This window comes from Strigops habroptila, chromosome 15, assembly GCF_004027225.2.
Source record: "Strigops habroptila isolate Jane chromosome 15, bStrHab1.2.pri, whole genome shotgun sequence".
Taxonomy (NCBI): Eukaryota; Metazoa; Chordata; class Aves; order Psittaciformes; family Psittacidae; genus Strigops; species Strigops habroptila.
The window spans coordinates 3,217,168-3,233,944 of NC_044291.2; the positions used below are offsets into that span (position 1 = coordinate 3,217,168).

Consider the following 16,777-nt stretch of genomic DNA (forward strand, 5'->3'; position numbering starts at 1 on the left):
TTTCTATGACCCTTACTGTTCCTCGCAGGAGCAGCACCAGATGCACGATGAATGGCTGGGCAGAACAGTGCTGCAGAGGAACCTGCCCCAGGAAATGAGACACCTGGGTCCAGCTCTTGGCTCCTCCACTCCTTCACCGTGGTCTCAGCCAGCCAGCCTCTCTGGGTGTCAAAGCAGATGCACAAAGGAACCTCAAAGAACCATAAAGATCCTGCAGTGGCTGAGGACCACAGCAGTATTTTAAATCTCTGCTGTATCTAGCAAAGGCAGAGTGCAGGGTGGGCAGCAGTTTCCATAAAACCTACCTATTCTGCCATAATAATGTGAGATTGTGAGTCTACTACCAGGAGGAGGATCTGTCTGGCACCAAGACTGCAAAAAACCCATCCAAACCAGAAAACAACACCCTGACCAAAATGATAAATGAAAGGCAGGTTCCTCAGAGCATCAGATAGTACATACTATGGAAAAAACAAGAGCTAAGTTGCAACATCTTTTAAATTTATGTAATCAAAACAAAGAAACAGCAATTAATAATGAACGCTTTGATAATGCAGACAACCAGCTTTGAGAACAACCTTTCCACTGGTCCAAATGGTTTTTAAATAAGACCTTCCGTCCTGAATCTCAGGGTTACCCAAAGTGTTGGTTAGTTTTACTCTCCTCATGAAAAAGGCAGTTTGTTGGGCTGTGCTGGAGGACAGCAAGCACTGCTATGGGGAATTCAAACATCATCATGTACCTTCCCTTGAAGAAGGAAGTTTTGATTCAATACTAGCTAACCATGGCATACTTTCTAAGGCTGGAACAACCGTTCCCTAAAAGAACAGGAAAGGAAAACAGCTGTCGGTGAAGTGACCTGTCCTGGGAGAGGTGGCAAGGTGGTCACAGGGCACCTAACATCTCCTCTACCTCTAGATCTCACTTACCCACAGGCTTAGCCTGACATCTCACCTGTGCAGCTCGTCATCAGAGGGAGAGTACTTGGAGGTGACGTCTGCAAGGTCACCAAAGATCTGCTTGCTGTAAACGGTCAGTGAGGAGAGCAGGATGAGCTCCTGCCATGTAGAGCTGAGCAGGCAGGTATAGTCCTTGATGGAGAGTTCACAGAAGAACGGCAGCTTCTTGATCCAAGCAATCTGCCTGAAAAGCAACTCATCCGCCAGACGACACAACAACGCAAACAGCTCTGCCTGAGTCACTTTATACCTGCAGGCACAGTTAATATGAAAGCAAAAAAACCATTAAGAACATTGAATGACATCATTTGATCAGGCACTTGAAAAGCAAGGCAAAACCCCACAGGAATTCGTGTCCAAGTGCCCAGCGTGCCAGTTCCCAGGGTGTTGCAGAAGCTGTGATGGCCAGCACCCACCCTGCCCAGCCAAGGGTTGTGAGAGGAGCCACCCCAACCCCTGGGGTCACCCACCCCACCAGCACCCAGCCTCAGAGAGCCCTGCAGCTCTCACTAATGAATGGAATACCCAGCTTTTTTCCATCTATGTGTATTTTGCCAGCTACTATGCTACTACCAGGCCTTTTGTACAGTTAACGAAGTCTCAGGGCTGAAACCCATCGAACTCCACTCCTGCACAGGCTCAGCCTGGCCATGTAGCCTGGAACCCCACGCAAGGTCTGTGCATGCCAGCTCCAACCCCAGGCAAGGGCATAGGACATGCACAGGTTGGGGTCTGGTTTGCTGCTTGCACTGTGGCTGCATCTTCTCTCAGGGGATGTACTCCCTGTGCTGATCAAGCCATGAGCGCACGCACCCAGCTGCCCCCCTCGCTGTCAGCAGCCTCTGTGTGTGCAGGTAGGAAGAGCCAGACCGAAAGGACAGGCAGGAACACAGAGCTCTGGGCAGCCTCTTGCACCCACACAGTGCACGCTCACCCGTCCTCGATGAGCATCGGCGTGCCGAGCGGCTCCAGGTCCTCTGCTGACACCAACTGATTGATAAGACTGTGCGACTGGGGGTCCAGGCTGCGCGTCTGGGGGGGCATCAGAGCCGAGTGAGCAGAGTAGCTAAAAAGGTGCGGGAGGTACTGATAGTGCGTGGACACCGGTGTCCCGATATACTGATCCCTGAGTGCAGCGAATCCATTCAGCTCCACGGACCTACTGGAAAAGGAAAAACTTTTCAATATACCCCCCAAATTCCACCCAATTCATTAAAATGTTGTAGCTAGCTCCACCAGAAATGTTAATAAAATATATGGAAAGAAAACAGAATGGGAAATGCCTTTGTATTTAAACTTACACTAGGAATAATTTAGAGTGTGCAGACCAAACACCTTACATCTGCCCCACGTTGAGCCTGGCTCCGTGTTAGTTCCACTTAAAGGAGATGTGGGAACAGCAGCTGAGCAGCCATTCGGAGAGTAACAAAGCATTTCCACCCCAGCTTCCATAAAGGGCAGAATTTAGGATTGTAAACTAAGTATTTAGACAGTGAGTGAACACAAATATCTCCCAGCTTAAGACGCAACTGAAAGCAGATGGAATGCAAGTCTGAGATGCTCACTGTGTTTACAATCGAAGGCTGCATCAGGAGGCTGGCACTAACAGTAACTGACGTTAACATAACACCATCAATTAGTAACCTAAATGGAGTAATTTATGTTCAAAATCTGAGCACAGTGCAGAAAAAGAGCTTATTCTGAATGAGCAGTGAAAGGTAACCAAGTTCCCATGATTTGCAGAAAAGACTATCAATGCAAATTAAAAGATATATTTTAAATACAATTTATTTTTTTGCCTTCTTTTACATTTGCTGGTGAGGGTTTCACCTCCCAGTTCAATTCTTTTCAATCCAGTGGCTGTCTGCCTTAAAACACAATTAGAGATGTAAGAATCTGCAGTATGCTCAGTTTATGCAAAGACGTGCTCACGGTGTATTTTTCCTACATTGACCCAAAATATCACTCAGGGAAAGGCAGTCAGGATTACTGCCATGAGGAATTCTTCCAGGGGTCATTCCCACCTTGAAGATGGAGTAGAAACGGGTGAAGGCTGGTTGCTCTCAGAAACTCCATTTCCAGGGGAACTATGGTCACTGTCTCCGTTGTTGCTCCATGACATGTTCGCCTCTCCCTCAAATTCTTGCCCAGACATAATTCTCTCAATCTCTTCCTCTGATATCTGTCAAGCAGAGGATCGTTATGGTTACTTCAGCTGAGAAAAAGAACAAGGCAGAGCCTCTGTATGCAAACACCTTGACCGTACGGTTACATCCAACAGAGCTGAAACCACCCCAACACCAGGAGAAATGTTTTGCCATTCCTGCAGGTATCACATCTTTCCTTTACATTTAACAACATACATGAAAAATTCTATTTACAGCTAATTGTGGTGACCTCCAGCAGAACAATTTAAGTGATGATAACACAGTAGGCAGGAATGGACACATGAAAAGATGTCAAACACACACAGCAATAAGCCGTAAATCAGCCACTGTCACACAGTGAAAAACCTGGGCGTAATTGAGGCCAGTTCATTGGGAACATCACTCAGTACTGGCAGAGGTAAAGGCAAATGGAAAGTGGGACAGGCTCTGGTTTGATAAAGCAATTGGGAGAGGCAAGGTGACATATATAAAATTAGTCAGGAAAACATTTACAGGGAATCACTGTTCCCTGTTTTCCCTCAGAGAAGAGCCAGGTGGCACCCAAAGTAATCAAGCCTCTAATACTTAAAACAAGTATTGGAGAGTAATATATGTGAAGCTAAAAAAGACTAAAAAACCCCAAAATTAGTTCACTGAAGTACAAAGTTTTAACTGGAGAAATGTTGCACTAGTAGCGGGATAAACACAACATAAAAGTTTTGGGGCTTTTTTATTTAATTCTGTGTGTCTCTTTGCGAGGCTGTCACAAAATACGGAAAGACCTTGAGTTAACATGCTGCCAGACAGTGCAGTGCGCTCTGAACATCATTTTCAAGAGCCAAACATTGCTCAGACAGCTTATTCCAGTCTTGCAGAAGTGTCAGAAAAACTCAGCACGCTTACCCAGGGACAGAATCTGAAGAGTGCAGCAGCTGAAGAGTCTCACCACAGGAAATGGACTTAATGGCATAACTTATGGTCCAACACTGGCTGATCATGCGTGTCTCAGATGAGCCCACTCTGGCTAGCAAAAGCTCCTGGTTTACTACAGCTACATTGCTCACAGAAGCACTAAAAATTGCTACCTGGCCAGAAATGCAGTCTTTGTTCTTCTGCGGCTTTAATCAGGAACTGATGCTGTTATAAATATCATGTTTGCAAACAGCAGAAAATGTTCTATCATTACAAAGAGGTTTTTTTTACTGTTTGAGCTAGGCTCTCTCTGATGCTGACCACAGGCACGGCTGCACTGTCTGATTCTTGCCTTTCTCTCCATCTGCTATGAAGGATCTTATTGAGCAAGCAGTGTGTCTGGTCGCTTGGCTTCTCATGGTTTGGCTTTGGGCTGGCGTGACTAGCCTTTTCACAGGCACACAGAGTCACAGAAAATGCTTTCAGTGTTATTTCTATTTGATTAAAATAAATAGTAAACTCCTAAAAGACCTCTTTTCTAGAAGCAAGCTGGAAATGGCCATCATTTCTCACGTGTGCAGTACAAACTATTGGGCTGAATTACCTCGTGCTTTACAAGACATTTCCAGACAAGCTGTGCCATCAATCAGCAAGACATTTATCGGGTGCCCCGCTTGCAACAACTGAAGGAATTGCAGCAGGCAGCCCCTGAGATTTACTGGGAGCTGCGGAGCCGTCCTTGTGCAGCTCACAAAGGCCAGAGCGCCTCGAGCCTGCCCATGAATTCACACAGGCACCTGGGACTGCTCTGGGGACAAGCAAGCACCGAGCTTTATTTACAAATCTACAGTTCATGATGTATTTCTAATGCTTGTGGAGAGCCAAAGCCCTGCTATGCCAGCAGGAGGCATAGCATGGCTGAGAAAGGCTCAATCAAATCAACCCTGGCCCCATCCTAAGGTGCTGCCACAGTCTGAGCCCACCACCGCGAGAGGAGCTGTGTGCCAAGGCCAAGAGAGCAAAAGCTGAAGGGAACCATGGAGAAACAGCCAGACATGCTCACCTGGACAGGTCCGATGCTTTTGTTTCTGCCTCCTGGCATGCCATCTTCTCTGATTGCTGAAAGAAAACAAGCAAACCTTGGTGAGGAAGGCTACTGTTGGGTATTCCAGAAGTCTATAAGAAGGTATCGACTGTTCTGAAGAAAAATCTTTGTGCCTTAAAAGATTCATTTTGTTCATCAAAGCAGTTTACACAGAAACCTCCAGTGCTTTCCAGGGCACTGGAGAGCTCGAGCTGTACATGCCATGATCCTCACCCTAATGGCATAAACACATCGATGGGGCTACAAGCATTACCCAGGGAGTTTAGTTTTCTCATGCAGTCCTTGAGTGACAGGTAATGAAGGAATAGCAAGTCTTTACCACAATTAATTCCAGCGTAATTTGAGAAATGGCACATGGAAAGCAACCCTGCTCCACTTTGGAAATAACCCAGTGAATGCCCACGACTGCTGGAAAAGGCAATGTGAATGCCAGCATTCCTGCCCACTGTGAACCACCATGAGCCAGACTCCACCTGGACAGACACAAACCAGTGCTGCAGCAACACACAGATAAAGCACCTCACTGGTAACTACTAACACCACTGTCACGTCAGAGGGTCAGATCTCTATGGCTGTCATGGAAAATGAAGGGGAGATTTTACCCAGCCGGCTGCACACGAAGCTGTCACTGAACATTCGAGCTACTAGACCGAGCTCTGCAGTTTCATTTCAGAAGGGCAGCCCCGTTTCTCAATACAGCAGCTGCATTTTTAAAGCTCTTTAAACAATTTCCAAGGAGCTTCGATGAAGTCCAATTAAGGGGATTATCCTGGAGATGCTTCTCCACCTTCCTTTTCCCTCTGCTTTAATCTTTATTGGCAGAGCAGCTCTGCAGAAGCTGACAGCACTCGAGGACCAGCCCTGCTCCGGGTGCGCTGCCTCTCCCGGGCCAGGTCCCCCTGTTTATCAGGTCCCAATCTCTTTCCCACCACGACCTGGCCAGACTTGGCAGGAGGCTCTCCCCAGCTGCACAGTGACCTTGCTGCTGCCGGCTGGCCTGGCCCTGCTTGGCACACGGGGCTGCAGGAGGCCCTCCCGAAGCAGAAAATGACACAAAATGTAAGGAAAAAATTGCCTGTTGCTTGATTTGAGATACCGTCAGCTCAAATCATCCTCGTCTGTGCTTGCAGCTCGGTGATTACACACATTCAGCTAAGGCAATCGCTGCAAGGCAGAGCTGCACACACCTCCACTTGCACCTAAACTGCGTTTTCCTGCATCACAACCCCCTCGTCAATCAATGCACATCACTACAAAGAGTCTGACGATTTACAGTGATCCCTGTGGCACCTTCCAGCAACACGTTATGAGATCAGCAATACAGTTTTAATCCTTCTAACACAAACTCTATCACCTCCATGCAACAGCGAGTAGTTTTGTTTAAAATGCCAGGCAGCATTCAGTTAAGCACACTTGGGGAAGCCACAGACACAGGATAGAAACCAACTGCCATTACCTTTTACATCACACAAATCTCTTAAGATACAGCAAGACAACAAGCTCTTTTTTAAAAAGAGGGCTGTTCATTTTCTATGAAAGCTCTTCCCAAAAAACATTAGTTTCTCATTAAAAAAGTGTGACTGGTATAAAACTGAGCTGTCCTGGTTACCTCTCGGTTACTCCCTTTAGGATTTCTTTTAACATAATGGAACTACCGTAACTGTTTTCCAATTTGGGGGGAATTTCTCTACTTTTCCAAGATATTTTATCGCTAACTGTGATTCAGATAGCTTCTCAGCCAATGGCATTATGAGCGATGGACATGAATTGTCTTGGTCTTTTGATTTCCAAGTGCTATTGGAGGAAAGGGAAAGAGGGAAAAAAAGAAGAGGGAAGAAGAGCGGGCACCGGGCCAGCAGGTGGCGCTGTGCCCCCGCGGGTGAGCTGCGCCCGCCGCCACCGGGGCGCCTGCTGCCGGTACCGGCAACGCCAGTGCGGGCAGGGACCGGGCAGGGACCGGGCAGGGACCGGGCAGGGACCGGGCAGCGAGCGATGGGGCTTAGAGAACCCCGAACACCGCCCCTCGAGCGGTAAGATCCCAGAGGCGCGGAGCAGTTCACGCTGCAGACCCTTAGGATGAACGAACCCAGCCAGGTTCTGGCCGCCCAGCGCTGCACTCTCATCACCGGGAGCTCAGTTGCCGTCCCCAGCAAGTGGAACTCCCAAAGATCATTTGTAATCGAAGCGGTCAGGAGATAAGCTTTCCATCTCAGCCTCAAGATACCCTTCCTAAGGAAGATCCTGGCGGATTTGCAGTAAATTGATGGAAGTTTTAGTGCTTTTGACAGGCAGCTTTCACATGAAGGATGACACTGAAGGCATCAATAGCTACATTTGAAAAACATGAGATGACACCTCTGTTTGGTGGCCAGGAGGGAGTCCCTCCTGCCACCACCCAGCTGGTCCAGGAAGGAAAGAAGGAGCATGACTAGCCCCTGTCCTATGGCAGCACCCACTCCTGCTCCAACTCCTGTCAGTTGCCATTAAACCAACAATTCTCTGCCTTTAATGGATAACAACATTTCCAGAGATGAAAAAGGCAACAGATTGGAGCAAAGACTCTATTCCAGTCTATTTGTTATTATTAACTTCTGAGTTAATAAAGATTTTCCATCCTGAAGATGATACCATAGCATTTCATCGCTCTGCACACATGGGGAATAAGGGGTGGCTAACCCAGATGTGGGTCCCTAACCCAGATCACATGTGCTCCACAGTGCCCTCGTACCTGGCAAAATCACCTTTAGCATTTCCAGCCCCACACCACTGTGCCTCATCAACCAGAGGTGGGTGGTAAGTGAAGACCCTCATGACTGGGGAGCAACAGCAGGTCTAAGCTCCCACAACAAACAAGTAAATCTGGATCGGATCTCTGGGGATTTTAAAAGCCTATTTAAATGCATTGATTTTTGCCACATTAGTATATTGAGGCATAGAAATAGCGACTGCTTCGCCCAGGGTAAATGCAAGGACAGATCAGCCAGGAAGGACGGTAACGAACTGTCACCTTCCCTGATAAAAGGAATCACAACCATCAGCCCTCCAAATACGTGCTTTCACACAGATCTTCCCTTCCATACAGTAACCAAGTAGTTCAGGAAGAATTTTTTATCCATGCATAATTTTGCTGAAGTTTCTCTTTTTCTTGTCCAGAATTTGAGAGGCAGAACTGCAATACAGAACGGCAGCTGAGGCTGGGCAGCTCACATTGCTAACACAGGGCCCAACCTGCACGTTCCTCTCTAAAGAGCCCAGTGTTCTTTACCTTTCCGGTTCATCCCCATCTGGAGGCATTTGAGCAGGCGGCAGTACTGGCATCTGTTGCGCTGTTTGCGTGACATGACGCAGTTCTTGTCCCGACTGCATCTGTAAACCCGCTTGTTGCAGATGCTCCTTTTGAAGAACCCCTTGCAGCCCTCGCAGGAGATGATCCCATAGTGCAGCCCCGTCGCTCTGTCCCCGCAGATCAGGCAGGTTCGCTGATCTACCCGCTCATCTGCAAGAGAAGAGGAAAGGCTTTGTGGTCAACAGAACAGCTTCACTGAGTGACCAGAAACTCTCCTGAGGGAACTGGGAAAGGCACCCCATGACCTGCCTGGACAGATATCCCCAAAGCAGAGCATGGCACAGAACACTGGTCTCAGCAGCCTGGCACAGCCCAGCCAGAGGCACTGGCTCTGTGCCTCTGGTGAGGAGTAAAGGCTCTTCACCACCTTTACTTTGGGAAACAAAGTGCTGTTTAGATTGTGAGGAGCGCACACTACAGCCATAAGAGGCCACACTGCTGCAGTGCCTGCCTCTGCCATGGATGAGGGTCTTCTCCCTCCATGAGCAGCAGGTCAAACCCCGTCACCCAGGGGCCAAACAAGGCTTCCCTGACACCTTATGTATTCCCTTAATGAAGAGACGAGAGCAAAGAAATGGATGCTGTTTTCTCACCAGCATAGCACAAGCATGCTGTGCTGACCTGACCCAGGAGTTTATTCCCAACATACAGGTTTTTCTCTGGATGTTGCTCTTGGTGCTCGGTGGTGCCACTGTGGACACTCAGTAGGAAACCCCTTGAGTTTCTGTTAGGTCAGTTTGATGAAGCAGCAGCAACCGTCAGGTTCATGTGGATCCATGGCACAGCTCTGGAGAGCAGCAGCACGTGGCTGCAAGGGGGGGCTCCACCTCTCACCTTCCCAGCGCTGGGACAGAACCCTTGGGGAGAGCTGTGCTGTCGCCCCTGCTCCAGGAACCCCTCTGAACTTCGTGCTGTTGACATGAACCTTGAGGGGAAACAGGGTATGAAGCGCCCTACCCCAACTGCACAGGCCAGGGTGTGCAAATACAGAAATTGTGCCTGACAGACACCACTGAACACAAAATGCTGTGACACCTTGTGTGTTCCTGAAGCAAGCACCTCCTTGCTTCCTCCTGCGGCTCCAGCTGCACCAGCAAAAGCCTCACAACACACATCACTGCCCAGAACTCAAGTGAACGTTATTACAGAAACGATCATAAAGTTACCCCACAGTGATGTGATTTTACTGTTCCTTTTCCACATCTTTGGAAAGTCTTTGATGGCTAAAAATGTAAACTGAGGATGCCCAGCAACAGCAGCTGTCGCATTAAATTCAGTATCTTCTGACTCTAACACTGCCTGAGAGACAGAGCGGGAATGATGCACAGCTCAGCGAGAACCTGCGAGCAGACAGCGAGCTGCACAGACACTGGTGTCAAAAGGAAAGGAAAAAGTACATGATGGTTGAAGAGAACCCAGATGGATCCTCACTCATCTGCTCACGGAGGCCTAAACCTCACTTCACATCAACAGTCAGCTACACTTAAAATAATGCCAGCAAGTTGCACCAGCAGCTTTTCCTGTAGCAGATGTTTAGCACAGGCAAACAGCTTAACCCCTCACACACCGGGACAATCTGCCTGCCCTGTCCCAGTGTTTTAACCCATTAGTATCCCAGTAGATGCAAACAGAGCTGCACTTTGAAGACAGGCACTATTCAAGTGTGTTAAGGGCTACATACCAACCTGCAGCATACTTCATGGGGTTGCTTTCCCAGATAATCATCACCCAGATGAATAGATCACCCTGGCTTAGCAAGCTGGTGGCACTGAGGAACAGAAAGGACATGGCTGAGCAAGGTGGTGGCACCGAGGAACAGAAAGGACATCACTTTGGTTTGGAGCAACGGAACTCGAGGAACTACACTTCTGCCTTTCACTCAGTCGAGCATTTCCTGTGGCTGCTGGTTAAACCAGATTGTTTCTGGTATTTCTTGGCTTGAACACACAACCATGCAATCTCCAACAGGCAGAAATGCCCACAGCTAAAGCAGGACCCGGGAGGTGACAACACTTCTCTGCAGCTCCCTGGGGATGGATGCTGCACGTGGTTCTCCACACGAGTCTAGGTACACAGAGTTTAACTTGAGTCCAGTCCTTTCTCTCTGGAGTTTGTATGATACATATATTTAATCCCATTTAGTTAAAGGCAAGCTGCTTAGGAGCATATGCTTTCCAGAGCCTGCCTTGCAGACACAGGCTGTGCTGCACACAAGTTACTCCTCTGTGGCCAACTGTTCAAAACACTGAGGAGAAACTCCTCTGGGGCAGGAGCTCACATGATAGCTACAATCAAATTAGTAATGAGGAAATCAGGAGTACATGGCAGTGCTTGGGGGAGTCATGGTAGCAGTCATGGTAGCAACCTGATAAACCAGTGCATAGCTTCTTACTACTGGGGAATATGTGAACACAACAGGAACAAATGAGATGCACGTATTAGGATCAGAAATGAAACCAGTTTTCAGTTACACAAGCCAAGTAAACATCCAGACCTGCTCTCTCATTCACAAGCAAGTTCCTCCACGGTTTAAACCCAGGAGAAACCCCAACCAATGTGTGTTAATGTTTAAAAGGTTTGCTCCAGCACAGCATGCAAATTAGCAGTTTTCTGCAAATTTCACTGCAATTGCTATAAAACCTTAAAATAAAGGGATGAATGAAGGAAACACAAACTTTAACTAAAGAAACATTCACGGTGTCACCACCACACTAAAACATTCCCAGTTTTACAGGACAGACAACCTCAGGTATGTGCTTAAGGCAGCCCCAGAGGAATGCTGGCACAGATCAGGGCTGGGGCTATCGGAGCATCTTGCTGAGGGGAGGCAGCTAAACATGACTTTGTAGTCGCCAAGGGCATAATCTCTACCTTCAGCTATCTGATAAACACTGGGAGGGGGCCGGGGATTAACCTAGGACAGAAGAGTCCTCTATCTGCAGGGTTTAGCTCAGCCCCAGCTTAACTCCTGGCCCTCCCCCTGCTCCCAACAGCAGTGCCATAAATCGCGGGTGCTGGGGGATCCCGAGGTCAGCAGCAATGTCCGTGCTCGCTGCTGGGCACGTTGTGCCATGGCCAGGCAGGCTGGGCTGCAACTAGGGAGCCATGAAAGTACCAGTTTACACACATGGAAAAGGCAGAGGAGGATGCTGGGAAGGGCTGCAGCATCACACCCCAGCACCTCAGCCCGCAGCGGATCACATCCCATGGTGGGTCATGGGGCTCCCTCCTCGCCCCAGCACGCTGATGGCTGAGGATGTAAATGAGGGCTCATTTCCAGGCACAGCTTTTTTGTTGTGGGAAGAATAGGGCCACTGCCTGGATGGTTAAAGTGAAGAGGAATCAGAATCCTTCCCTCGCCATCCCCATCTTCCCGCTAGCAGAGTGACGTCGAGATGGTGTGAATGGCCCCATCCGCAATAACCATACAGGTTTCCCTGCAGAAACTGTTAACTGGGAGCGTTTCCAGGTTAAAATGCACCACAGAACAGCAGCACACACTGTGAACAAAGACACAGACCTACAGGGACTAGAGAGGTGCCCGAACACCCTGTAAACCTCAGCTCAAACAAAAGTGGTAGATAAAAATTAATCACCTACAGAAAGTGTGAGGGTTTCAGAGGTCTAAAAAATCCTGTAGGAACCGTGACCAGGCCCAGGACGCTCCCGCTGCAGCCCATGGGTTTGCTGGCTCCTGACCTTTGCTATTTTTCACCCTACTTAATGCAAGCGCCTTGTGTAGGCGATCGGTGGGACAGGCAGGGCAGAATCACAGCCAACTTCACAGAAATGGTAAAGCTCGGGCAAATTTAAAGCAGTTTTGTGCTGGGGGTGCTCTGAACTCCTTGAAATTTCACTAGAATATCAAAACACACATTAAGTACCGTAATTATAAAGCAAATAAGCTCTCCCTCTCTCCTCCTTGGCTCTGGTACCTCTCACTGATTCCCACACAAGACAACGCAGATCAGGAAACAAAGCAATTGATAAGAAGTTTTTACAAATACCTTTTGCATGTGTTTTATTTCAGAGAGGAGGCTGAGGAAGCTCCTGCCCCAATTTTCCTGACGGGTCTTACATTTAGCGAACTCATACACGGGATATTCTGGCTTTGTTCTCACAACCCATTGTAGCAGGGGCCACTAAATCAAACAGTTGCTGCTACGACAAAAGCACTCACAAAAATCTCAACCTCATCTTGAACCCTGAAGATTTTTATGGCTACTCCCTCGCTAACCCCTCCCCGAAGCCACATTAAAGGATGTATTGTTTGCAAAGGTCATGGTAGGTTTCATACCACATTTTAATACAATGTAAATTCTCCAAGAATATTATGATGTTATAGAAGAGTCACAGAAGACGGAGTGAGAAAGAGAAGACATCGCTCCTTGTCTATGTTTTATAAGGGAAACAGTAGAAGCAGCTCACGTATTTTTTAAGTCTTGCTTTTTCCCCTCAGTGAAATGAGGAGTTTTGGTAAATTTTAAAAGAAAATTCCTATGAATTTCCAAAAGGAAATACATTTGAATCCTGCTGAAGCACAGGGCACAGACATGCACAGAAAACACAAAAGTGCATGAATTCATGAACACATGAAAGGACATATAAAATATCTGGCAAATCAATTAAAGTATCGGGACATGCATCCAGCCCTCAGCAACCCTGCATCACCGCTCCCACCTGTATGGCTCCCGTGGACAAACACAGGCTACTGGGAAGCGCCTGTGGTGTTCCGAGAGCAGGCGGGCAGCACGGCGGCATTCCTGGAGGGAACCAGATGCTGGCTTCATCTCCACGGTTCCCCACGGCTGCGGGAAGGATCGCACCCACCCCTGAAGATGCAGTTTAACACCGTACAGCAACCACAGCTCCCCGAGAGAGATTCACCCTGGAAATAGGACCGTGTGCCGGTGCAGCCAGCTTGTGTGGCTTGTAGTATCAGTGCTTTCTAATGGAGCAGAGACAAAGCCTTTATTTCCTAGAGTGAGGCCAAAAGGGAAGGCACAAACCCCGACCCAAGCCCCCCAAGCTGGGATTTGGTCCTGCTGGAAAGCTGCAGTTTGGAAAACTTCCCCCATTTCCACCACAGAATGGGATTTACAGCTAAGAAAATCTTTCATAGCTGAAAGAAGGATTACAGACCACACTCGGCACTGCGATTCATTAATGTATTTAACATCTTTTCAACTGTGTATCAGTTATTTGCTTCCTGATTAACTGGCCCTATCCCACAGGCCCCGCAGTACCCTTTAACTGGGTCTAAATCTCAAGCTGCTGAACACCAGCTGTTTGAGGAGGGGGAACAGGAGGGGGAGATCTCACACATGTGTTACTTAAATCCTACCCAAATCTCGCTCCCCTCTGATGATGCCTCAAACACAAACAGACGTGTTAAGGTTTCTTTTCCCCCTTATCTTCCCTAACAATTTTTTCCTTGTCATTTTTTTGTTTCAAGTAAACCATCATGATAAATTCAAGACAGAATTGGTGTAACTCTCCCCACGCTGCAGAGCGCTGCATTGTCCAAACAAGCCCATCCCCAAAACCGGGCTTTTTTGCTTAAGGGGCTTTTCTTTAACTTATAATCGATGAACACAGGGATTAGATTTTCTGTTCAGCAGCCCCTCCCCGGGACAGCAGCGACCTCGGCAGCAGAGCCCATGGCTGGGTGCACAATGGGCTGGAGCATCCCGCTCCTGCTCCCCCATGGACCCCACAGATGGGGGTCCCAGCTCCACGCTGGACACGGGCAAAGGCACCAGCATCCTGCTTGGGCTTAAAGAGCAGATTGTGCTGCCCCGGCTCAGGCCGGCCATGGTGAGAGCCTGAATAGAATTAACCCTCTGTGAACTAAAACAAAAACATTTGTGTGCCCAGCTGGGATAAAGGTTAATTTAAATGGACAAGCCTCCTCAAGTCCTTTAAAAAAAAAAAGAGAAGGAGAAAGAAAGAGGCTGCCTCCAACCTTATTCTCTGTACTGTAAAAGGATGTTCTACTTACGAAGACATTTTAAAAAGCACCAAGTATTGAAAAGAGGAGAAATGCTGCGACAGAGGAACGGCTAAGCACATCCCAGCTCTCCTCTCCCTTTCCAGTAATTAAATGCCAAACTCACAGGCTTATTCCACGCTGGGTTTGGTTCTGCCAGGGAAGAGTTCGGTCAAATGAAAACCCTCATAAAAAACAAGAGAAACCTTTGGCTGCTCTTTTTCGGGTAGGTATAAATCACGAGCGTGCAGCTGATGAAACCCGTCACCCTTCCCTTCCTGGGGCTGGGACCAATCACCATTTGCATATCAAAAACTCATCTGTGAAATGCAACTTCTCCCAGGCAGGCTGGAAACCCCTGTCCCTGCTTCTCCCCCTCACCCCCACACCCAGCCCTGCGCCCCACAGCACCCGCGTCCCATGGGACCCAGCGCCAGCCCCGGAGGTCCTTATCCCGCTCCATTGTGTGGCACAGGGAGGACGGACGGGCGATGGGCCTGATCCTTCGCTCCAGCCAGTTGTTGCACAAAGAGTTTGGAACAAAAGCCACTGCACCAAAATGTGCCCCCGTTCGCCGGAGTGGCTGCGAGAGGCGTGAGGGTCTCCCTCCATCCCAACCCGTTTGCTCAGTCTATGGATCCACTCTGAGCTCGCAGCCACTCTCCCGAGCAATCAACTGTCCCTAAGCCCAATTCCAGAAAAATAAAGCTTTTTGCAGGGTCCCTTTGCCCTCGCTCCAGCACGGCCATACGCTCCGAGCCAAAACCTGGCTTAGCCTCTCTATTCTCCACATTAATACATTACAAAGCAACAAGATTAAAAACTGACTCAAAACAATTCCCTTGGACTTATCGAAGTTATCGACATGTGCAATGACTGAGAATGAGGCACAATTAAGAAAACCTAAGATTAACCCACCGCCAGCAAACGCAGCAGCCCCTGCCCACAGGGAGGCAGGGCCTCGGCACGGCTGAAAATAATGACTTTTCAGAATGTGTGTTACCCGAACAGCAACGTGCTTCCCTTCAGCATCCCGTCCTTACTCTGCAGAAGAGCTTTGCCACTGTCTCCAAAGAGAGGGGGGAATGAAAGAGCTGTAAAATACCAGTGAAGTAGTGCTGGTCCCCGGAGAGATGCGCTATGTTATCAAGTGCCTGCGTGACCCCGATGCTATCAATAATTAACGATACTAAAAAAAGCTCTTCCAGATGGTCAAAGCGATTAGGAAGTTTAAAATATAAACAAATTAACTCATAAAATAAACTAATACTCCCATTTTATTCCCCCTCGTTTTTAACTGCATAATCCGCTCTCGCACCCCCCCCCGCAGCTCGCAGAAAACGGAGAGAAAAGAGGGAAAAAACCCTTCACGGCTGCGGCAGCTCCAAGGCCCGGCCCCGGCCTCCCCCGGCCCCGGCCTCCCCCGGGCCGCGCACCCCCGGCGGCCGCCGCCCGAACAAAGGCCGGCGCCCCTGGGCCCGGCCCCGCTCACCTTCCATGCAGGTCGAGTCCCGCTTCATCCCCCCGGCGCCGCGCTGCTAGGGCCGCCTCATGGCGGCGGCGCGGCGGGGAGCGGGGCAGCGGCGCGGGCGGGCGGGCAGCCCGGCTCGGCCATCGCCGCCGACCGCGGGCCGGGCCTATGCTAACGAGCCGTGATGTCAGCGCCGCCTCCGCCGGGCCCCGCGCCCCGCCGCGCCCCGCCGGGGGGGGGGGGGTGGGTAATGAGGGGCCGCCTCGACCGGCGGCATCGGGCCCGGGCACAGTGCCGGGCACCGGGCACAGCTCCGTGACCCTTCCATGCTTGAGAGAGCCGTCTGCACGGGGTTAAACTGGTACCTTGGGCACCCCGGCAAGAGAAAATGGAACCATTGAATGGTTTGGGTTGGGAGGGACCTCAAAGCTCATCCAGTTCCAACCCCTGCCACGGGCAGGGACACCTTCCACTAGAGCAGGTTGCTCCAAGCCCCTGTGTCCAACCTGGCCTTGAACACTGCCAGGGATGGGGCAGCCACAGCTTCTCTGGGCACCCTGTGCCAGCGCCTCAGCACCCTCACAGGGAAGAACTTCTGCCTAAGATCTAACCTAAATCTCCCCTCTGGCAAGTTAAAGCCATTCCCCCTTGTCCTGTCCCTACAGGCCCTTGCCCAAAGCCCCTCTCCAGGTTTCTTGTAGCCCCTTTAGGCACTGGAGCTGCTCTAAGGTCTCCCCTTCAGGAGCCTTCTCTTCTCCAGGCTGCCCCAGCCCAGCTCTCTCAGCCTGGCTCCAGAGCAGAGCTGCTCCAGCCCTCGCAGCAGCTCCAGGGCCTCCTCTGGCCTCGCT

The 16,777-nt window shown here is 49.5% G+C and overlaps 1 protein-coding gene across 4 annotated transcripts in view; it reads right to left on the minus strand.

Moving 5' to 3' along the window:
- NR6A1 (nuclear receptor subfamily 6 group A member 1) overlaps positions 1–16,777 on the minus strand; it is an 85,936-nt gene that overhangs the window by 12,921 nt on the left and 56,238 nt on the right. The window contains exons 1-6 of one of the 4 annotated variants that reach the window (XM_030507353.1): positions 15,951–16,054; positions 8,389–8,619; positions 5,082–5,137; positions 2,984–3,141; positions 1,894–2,121; positions 955–1,209 (exon numbers count right to left, since the gene is read on the minus strand). In XM_030507353.1, coding sequence (XP_030363213.1) covers positions 955–1,209; positions 1,894–2,121; positions 2,984–3,141; positions 5,082–5,137; positions 8,389–8,619; positions 15,951–15,978 — 956 coding nt within the window. In that variant the 5' untranslated portion in view covers positions 15,979–16,054. Of the gene's footprint in view, positions 1–954; positions 1,210–1,893; positions 2,122–2,983; positions 3,142–5,081; positions 5,138–8,388; positions 8,620–15,950; positions 16,055–16,777 lie in introns of those variants that run through there. The other 3 variants (XM_030507351.1, XM_030507352.1, XM_030507350.1) reach the window with 3 other exon arrangements.